This window comes from Gopherus flavomarginatus, chromosome 1, assembly GCF_025201925.1.
Source record: "Gopherus flavomarginatus isolate rGopFla2 chromosome 1, rGopFla2.mat.asm, whole genome shotgun sequence".
NCBI classification, from domain to species: domain Eukaryota; kingdom Metazoa; phylum Chordata; order Testudines; family Testudinidae; genus Gopherus; species Gopherus flavomarginatus.
Window position 1 is genome coordinate 351,322,846 of NC_066617.1, and position 8,883 is coordinate 351,331,728.

At 48.2% G+C, this 8,883-nt stretch overlaps 1 protein-coding gene across 3 annotated transcripts in view; it reads right to left on the reverse strand.

Annotated features, from left to right (window-relative positions):
• EED (embryonic ectoderm development) overlaps positions 1 to 5,555 on the reverse strand; it is a 45,063-nt gene extending 39,508 nt beyond the window's left edge. Inside the window, exon 1 of one of the 3 annotated variants that reach the window (XM_050941386.1) lies at positions 5,467 to 5,555. In XM_050941386.1, the coding sequence (XP_050797343.1) occupies positions 5,467 to 5,551 (85 nt within the window). In that variant the 5' untranslated portion in view covers positions 5,552 to 5,555. The remainder of the gene's footprint in view (positions 1 to 5,466) is intronic. The other 2 variants (XM_050941400.1, XM_050941395.1) reach the window with 2 other exon arrangements.
• Positions 5,556 to 8,883: the final 3,328 nt, after the last annotated feature.

Sequence of the window (8,883 nt, forward strand, 5' to 3'; positions counted from 1 at the left end):
TTTGTGAGATAAATTATCAGAATATTACATAAAGTTGAGCTGATAACACTTCCCGGTGGTGTACCATTTTTAGTATTATATATATCCAACATAACTTTCCCAACATACATTCTTCTCCTTATCCTAGTACACTGACTTTGTACAATAAGCCTTCCCTTCATAGCATGTCATATGCCTTTTCAATATCTAGAAAGACAGCTGTTACAAAACCCTTGTGCCCAGAGGCGGCTCTAGCTTCTTTGCCGCCCCAAGCACGGCAGTCAGGCAGCCTTTGGCAGCGCACCTGCAGGAGGTCCCCGGTCCTGCAGATTCGGTTGCTTGCCTGCGGGAGGTCTGCTGGTCCCATGGCTTCGGCGTACCCACCGCCAAATTGCTGCCAAATCCGCCAGACCGGGGACCTCCCGCAGGCAAGCCTTCAAAGGCTACCTGACTGCTGCCCTCAGAGGGACTGGCAGAGCGTCCCCTATGGCTTGCCACCCAAGGCATGTGCTTGGAGTGCTGGTGCCTGGAGCCGCTGCTGCTTTTGCCTCATACATTGTTGTATTTCAGTTTGTAATTTTGCAATGTGAACAATGATACACCCTATCTATAATGCCATTGTTTTCCAAATAGGCAACCAATCTTTCATTTATCATTCTCTCCATAATTTTACCAAGGCAGGACATAAGGGCAATTGGTCTAGAAGCATCCACTTTTGTGAATAGTTTGCCTTGTTTTCATATTAGAATTACTACTGCATGTTTCCACCCTTACTGATATCACTTCTTTTTCGCATATAGTGTTAAATAATCCAAGATATCTCTCTGAAAGCAGTTTGAGGGTTATTTAAACATTATGATACATATATTATCTTTATCTGGGGATGTATTCTTGCTAATATCACTAGCTTTCTCAAGTTCTTGCATACAGTATAGTATCTTCATATTTACCATAATCAATCATGATTCTCTTCAGTAAATTTCCTTTTAATCTGGTGGGAAATTTCACTTTCGTTTTCTTCATCACTCACCCCTCAAAAAGTTTCTGCTAGAACTTTTGCTTTCTCATGATCAGAACTTCTAACCATATTGTCAGTCCCAAAAAGACATGGCATGTGGCTCTCTAGTCTGAATACCATTCATTCTTCTAATTTCCCTGTATATTTCTGATGTCTTGTTTATCCACCCACAGTACTTCCTCCAATTCTCTTTCTTTGTTGATTTTTTAAATAATTATTTTATACTTCATTAGAACTTCACTATTAATTGTATTTTTTGCTTTTTTAAAATAGACTTTGTTCTGTTCTTTAACAGCCATTTTACACTCCTCATTCCATCATGGAAGTGAGTTTTTAGTTTTGGGGTATTTCAATATCCCAGGCATGGCTACAGTAACTGTTGTTATTAATCCCTTTGTTACGTTATCACTGAAATTTTCAGTGTCATCACTCACACAATGATTATTAGCAAATTCAGTATATTTACTTGTAAATAGATCTCAATTAGCTTTCTTAAAATGCCAGGTGGCTAATTTTCCATGACCTTTGTCAGAGAAAAATTCAGTTCTCGCTTTTAGTTTGGGTGCAGCAAAATCAAATACTTTATTATTTCTCAAGCAATATTAATTGAGGGAGGGAGTGCCCTAGGACACTGGGTTGCCCCAGTCCCGGACAGGTCTCTCCACAGGTAAACAATTACAGCAAGCATTTATACCTTTGTTACAGACAATAGCAAGCAATATTACAGACAATGATGAGCAACAGATGCATTTTGTTTATGCATAGGCCATCCTGCTATCTTATTTTTCTCAGCTTCTGGGCGCCAGCCTACGTATTTAATTATCAGTGCAAGGTCGTAATAACTTCTCACACAGTTCTTTTCTGCTTGCCTCACACAATTCTCGCTTCTACAAGTCTCATGTCATTAGGGTTACAGCTGGCCTACCTCTTGTTAACAAACTGACATGCATTAAGATCCCCTACAAATCCTTGTCAATTCTTTCCCTTCTTCCATGCCTTCAACCTTACCTTGCCCTTGAAAAGTAATAAGTATAGGGAAATGATCACTCCCCATTCCTTCTTCCTTATATATTTCCCAGTTGCATTTACTTGTCATATCTGCTGTTCTAATTCCCAGGTCTAAGCAGGAAAAGCTACCATTTGCTGCATTAAATCCAGCTGGGGTGCTGTCATGCTGTATGATTGAATATGACCATTTATATAATTGATATTACCACTGTAATACAATTGCAACAAATCTTGTACAAAGTATATCATGTCAATGGAAAAGTTACAATCTATCAGATATGATTATCCTGGCTAACTCCATGTATCATCTTTGTATCTAAAGTTAGAATATTGGCTATGGACTTGTATCTAAGGCCTGGTCTACACTACGATTTTAGGTCGAATTTAGCAGCGTTACCTCGATTTAAGCCTGGACTCATCCACATGACAAAGCCTTTTTTTCTGACCTAAATGGGATTAGTGCTGAAATCGGCCTTGCCGGGTCGAGTTTGGGGTAGTGTGGACGCAATTTGACAGTATTGGCCTCCAGGAGCTATCCCAGAGTGCTCCACTGTGACCGTTCTGGACAGCACTCTCTCAACTCAGATGCACTGGCCAGGTAGACAGGAAAAGGCCCACAAACTTTTGAATCTCATTTCCTGTTTGGCCAGCATGGTGAGTGCAGATCTCATCAGCAGAAGTGATGGAGTCCCAGGATCACAAAAGAGCTCCAGCATGGACTGAATGGGAGGTATGGGATCTGCTTGCCATACGGGGAGATGAATCCGTGCTAGCTGAACTCTGTTCCAGTAAATGAAATGCCAAAACATTAGAAAAAGTCTCAAAGGGCATGAAGGACAAAGGCCACAACAGGGACGCACAGCAGTGCTGCGTGAAAATTAAGGAGCTAAGGCAAGCCTACCAAAAAACCAGAGAGGCAAATGGCCGCTCAGGATCAGAGCCCTGAACATGTCGCTTCTATGATGAGCTTCATGCCATGCTAGGGGGTGCAGCCACCACTACCTCAACCCTGTGCTTTGACTCCATCAATGGAGAATCATGCAACATGGAAGCGGGTTTTGGGGACGAGGAAGATGATGATGAAGAGATTGAAGATAGCTCACAGCAAGGGAGTGGAGAAACCAGTTTCCCCAACAGCCAAGATATGTTTCTCACCCTGGACCTGGAGCCAGTAACCCCCAGACCCACCCAAGGCATGCTCCCAGACCCTGAAGGCAGAGAAGGGACATATTACACATGGTTTAAAAGCAAGCATGTTTAATGATTTATTTGCCCTGGCATTCACAGCCAGTCCAGCTACTGGAAAAGTCTGTTGACATGTATGGGGATGAAGTGGAAATCCTCCAGGAACATCTCCATAAAGCTCTCCTGGATGTACTCTCGAAGCCTTTGCAAAAGGTTTCTGGGGAGGGCGGCCTTATTCCGTCCACCTGATAGGACACTTTACTACACCAGGCCAGTAGCACGTAGTCAGGAATCACTGCATAACAAAGCATGGCAGTGTATGGTCCCGGTGTTTGCTGGCATTCAAACAACATCTGTTCTTTATCTCACTGTGTTATCCTCAGGAGAGTGATATCATTCATGGTCACCTGGTTGAAATAGGGTGCTTTATTAAGGGGACATTCAGAGGTGGCCGTTCCTGCTCGGCTGTTTGGCTGTGGCTGAACAGAAATGTTCCTCGCTGTTAGCCTCTAGGTGGGGGGAGGGGTGAAGCGTGAGTGATCTCTCACACCAAACCAGCAGACCCTCGATACAATGCCTTTGGTGGGACACTTCTGAGTGTATCAAATCAGGACAAATTGCTTAGACCAGGGCAGTTACAGCCCAAGGCTGGGGTTCCTTTGCACACCAAGGTAAGCCAAACCAGCCAAATAGAGAAGACTTCAGTTTTACCCAACTGGCTAACCAGAAGTCATACAAGCAATTCCTTTAGTCACTCCAGTTTCCCAGTATCACCACCACTACCACTCGTTATGGGGACAAATGGTTATGAAAACCAATACCCCAGTAAAAGAAAAAGGTTCTCCCGATTCCATTAGAGCTAGAATTGGTTAAACGAAATGAATTACACACAGTAATGGCAAAGTTCTTGGTTCAGGCTTGTAGCAGTGACAGAATAAACTGCATGTTCAAATCAAGTCTCTGGAGTACATCCACAGCTGGGATGGGTCATCCAGTCCTTTGTTCAGAGCTTCAGTTTGTAGCAAAGTCTCTCCAGAGGTCAGAAGCAGGATTGAAGACAAGATGGAGGGGTTTTCAGGGCCTTTTATATTATCTGCCCTGTGTAAAATCACAGCAGCAAGATGGAGTTTGGAGTCACATGGGCAAGTCATATGTCCATGCATGACTTTACAGGCCGATGCTATTGTTTATGATGCTATTGCTTACGTGTTAGTTTAATGTTCCCAGGAAAGCTCAGATGTGGATTGGCATCTCCCAAAGTCCATTGTCAATTAAGTGTTAAGTGAGAGCTCAGTGGTTTGAGCATTGGCCTACTAAACCCAGGGTTGTGAGTTCAATCCTTGAGAGAGGTGAGGGAGCCATTTAGGCAGAGGTGGCTCTGGACATTTTGCCGCTCCAAGCACGGAGGGTCCGCTGGTCCCACGGGACCAGCGGACCCTCCGCAGGCACGTCTGCGGGAGGTCCACCAAAGCCACGGGACCAGCGGACCCTCCTCAGGCAAGCTGCCAAAGGCACCCTGCCTGCCGCCCTAGCGGCGACCAGCAGAGCACCCCCTGTGGCTTGCCGGCCCAGGCACGCGCTTGGAGCGCTGGTGCCTGGAGCCACCCCTGCATTTAGAGATCTGGGGCAAAAAAAAAAATAGTTGGGGATTAGTCCTGCTTTGAGCAGGGGGTTGGACTAGATGACCTCCTGAGGTCCCTTCCAACCCTGATATTCTATGATTGGTCACTTACAGAGAATAGTCCTTTCTCAAGAATCTGACGAAATGCTTCACTGAGGCTAGTTAGAATCAAAACACACTGAGATACACAGCCAATATTCATAACTTCATTTACAAAAATGATACACACATACAGACAGCAAAATCATAACCTCTTTATAGACACCTCACACAACAACCTTTGTTCAATATTTGCTTCAGATATATAACAGTGGTTGCAACAATGATCTATACAGTGTGGCAGAGCTCCAACCTTATCTCTGTGGGTTCCACACTTCCAGGCAGTTTATGCCAGCCTCAGAGGCTCATTGCGACCCTCCATGTACCCCTTTTCTCTCTAGGGCCACGGTCAGGGCCGTCCTTAGGCATAGGCAGAATAGGCAGCCGCGTAGGGCCTCACACTGCCTGGGGGCACCACTCTGCAGGCAGCCCAGACAGTGTAGAAGCAGGGCTGCTGGGTCCTAGAGAGAGCCGAATGCAGCACAGTCTGAGGAATGGGATTGGCTGCTGGGGTCTCTGGGAAGGGGAAGGGGTGGGGGTTGGGAAAGGAGCTCACCTGTGAGTGTGACTCTTTCCCCCCGGCTGAGGTCAGGTGAGGCTGTGGCTCTGGCACCAGTATCCTTTGTTGTCTCCCATAACATCCATTCTTCTCCCCCTGCCCCACGGAGCACCCCCTCCTTTCTCCCTCCTCCCAGGAGCACCCCTCTCTCTCTCCTCCCTCCCCTCCGTCATGGCTGGGTTGGGTGAGGTGCTGGGGGTAGGTGGGGGGAGGGGAGGCTGGCTGCCTGCTGAGGAATGAAAGTGAAAGTAACTCACTTCCTGGGCAGGCAGCCAGAATTGGAATGTCACACACGGTTTGGATGGGGTTAGCCAGATGTGTGAAAAATCAGGATTGGGGTAGGGTGAGCAGATATCCCTATTTTATAGGGACAGTCCCAATTTTGGGGCCTTTTTCTTATATAGGCTCCTTTTACCCCCCCACCCCCACCCATCCCTGTCCTGATTTTACACACTTTCTGTCTGGTCACTCTAGGTGGGAGTAATTGGTGCCTATATAAGACAAAGCCCCAAATATCGGGACTGGCCCTATAAAATCAGGACATCTGGATCTGGCCACCCTAGCTGGGGAGCGCCTCTCCCCCGGGCTGGCAGCTGCCAGCTATCCATCTCATCCGGGGGGAGCTGCATAGGGCAGGATGAGCTGCTGTGGCTCCATGGGTGCCCTGTCCCTGAGATCAGATGCTGTGCTAACTTCACCATGGTCCATAAGGCTGGTGGTGGTGCCCGTTGGCGTGTGATTGGACCTGAGGGTTTGCTGCTGCTGTTGCCACTCTGCACCCCAAGAGGTAGATTTTGGGGTCCTGCAGTTTTCCACCTATCTCCTCCTCTACTGTAGCTGTTGGACCAGCGGGCTGGGGGGTGAGCCAAGCATGAAAGTAGTACTGTGTTGCCATTTAGATTGTCATTTAACAACTTTGTTTGCCAAAAATTCTTGCTAACAATCCTGAATCCAATTTCAATATTATTTATGTAAGCAGAGTCAGGATAAGCTCTACCCTGACATCTGGTGGAAAGAATGTCAGAGAGTTTATTTGCATAGACACGCCTACCCTATCCCAGATTGCTGAGCGGTGGGACTGCTTGGTGACAAATGACTCACCCTCAGTTGGGTGGTACTTGCTAGACAAGGGTCATGGGTTCCAAAACCCAGTGAAGTAGAGAGGCTGGGGAAAGGTATCTGTGCCTGGGGGTGCAGGCTCCTTGTGGAGCCAGAAGCACCAGTTGCACCCCCTCCTCTCTCCACTGTGGAATGTCAGAGTTGATTTTTTTATTCCCTCAAGAATCTAAATACAGGTTGCTGAGCTGAATGCACTTTGGGCTAATGGTGCACTAGCACTGGGGCTCCCCCACTAAGAGCTGAGATCACTAAGAGTTGAAATCACAAAAAAGCTGAAATGACTTAGCTGAGAGCACTGAGCATTGTGCTAGCTAGTGGGGGAGCCTGAAGATATGCTGTGGAACAGAGCAGCTGGCGGAGTGGAGCAGTTGCGGGGACGGCTGGAGCGGATCACGGGACAGCTGGTGGCAGCAGAGCGGCTGGCAGAGCGGAGTAGCTGCGGGACGGGTGGAGCGGCCCACAGAGTGAGCAGAGCCGAGCAGTTTTGCAGAGCAGCTCATGGAGCAGAGCAGCTGGTGGAGCGGAGCAGTTCCTGAGGACGGCTGGAGGAGCAGAGTGGAGCGGCTGGTGAAGCGGAGCAGTTCGTGGAGAAGGCGGAAGCAGAACCCACGGAGAGGCAGGGCAGTTGGCCCTGGACCACGTAAGGTGCCCCTTTCTACCCAGGCTGGGGGGAGGGACCTCTACAGATAGACTCTCGAACTCTGGGGTGGCATTGACCAGAGACTTTTGGGTTGTTGGACTTTGGAGTGATTGGACTTAAAACCCTAAGCGGAAAAAGGACAGTGCCAAACGTACTTGGAGGTGGGTTTTTGTTTATGGTTTGTGTTATAACCCTGTTTGTGGTGTTTCTCCAATGGGATGCCGCATTGATTCCTTCCTTTATTAAAAAAGATTTTGCTACACTCAGACTCCGTGCTTGCGAGAGGGGAAGTATTGCCTCCTAGAGGCGCCCAGGGGGGTGTGGTATGTGAGTGTCCCAGGTCACTGGGTGGGGGCTCGAGCCGGTTATGCATTGTGTTACTGAAACGGAACCCCTGGATACTGAACCCGGCCCTCGTTGCTGCCAACTAGAGGGGCAGAAGGGTTACATTTAAAAAAAAGTCAATATCTTAGCCAAAAACAGAAAATTAAGTTGTTGACAATTATTAGTGACAGGTTTGGTTTGAGGCAGGGCGTGGGCCAGTTTTCATCAGAGAAACAAAAAATGTTGACTGACTTTCCTATAGCCTGTTACTCCTGATAAGAGCCCTCCAACAACTGTAATATGCTCATCTCCTTACTAGTGTATAAAGCAGGGGTCGGCAACCTACGGCACACGTGTCAAAGGTGGCAGGTGAGCTGATTTTTGATGGTATGCAGCAGCAGGCTGAGTGGCTTAGCCCATCACTGCTCTGGGGTTCCGGCTGCTGCCCTATTGCCAGCTGGGATACCAGCCATAGGCCCCACTCAGCACCTGCTGCTGGCCTGGGGACCCCCAAGGAACCCCAGGCTGGCAGTGGGCTGAGCAGGCCAGCTGAACCACTCAACCTGCTGTCAGCCTGGGGTTCCATTCACTCAGCCGGCAGTGGGCTGAGTGGGCTGGTGGCGGGCTGAGTGGGCTGGTGGTGGGCTGAGCAGGGCCGATGGGGGGTTGAGTGGCTCAGTCTGCTGCCAGTCTGGGGTGCCAGCAGCACACAGCCTACTGCTACTCCAGGGTTCCGGCTGCCGGCACCTTGCCAGTCAAGAGCTCAGCCGCCAGCCCCACTCTGCCTCCTGCCAGCCTGGGTGAGCAGAATCCCAGGCTGGTAGCGGGCTGAGGGAGGATTGGCGGCCAGGATCCTGGCTGGCAGGAGTTGGTGGTCAGAACCCCAGACCAGCAGCGGGCTGAGCAGGGCCTGGGATCCTTGTCTAGGGTTCCAGCCACCAGCCCGCTGCTGGTTTGGGGTTTCATTTACTCAGCTGGCAGCGGCCTGAGCAGGACCGGTGGCCAAGACCTCAGATAATAACAATAGTTTATTTATATAATATAGACATAGAGAGAAACCTTCTACAAACATTAAAATGTATTACTGGCACGAGAAACCTTAAATTACAGTGAACTTGGCACACCACTTCTGAAAGGTTGCCGACCCGACCCCTGGTATAGAGTGACCATATGTTGTACTAAGATTCTCCTGCTTTTTTTTTTTCCCTGTGAGTCAGTATAACTTTTGCCAGCCCAGAAGTTGGGCAGCCAATGTTTTACGTTTTCACAATGTTTTCTCCAACTTTCATAAAGTAAATACATAGTTAATATGAGTTAAAAAGGCCAGGGAC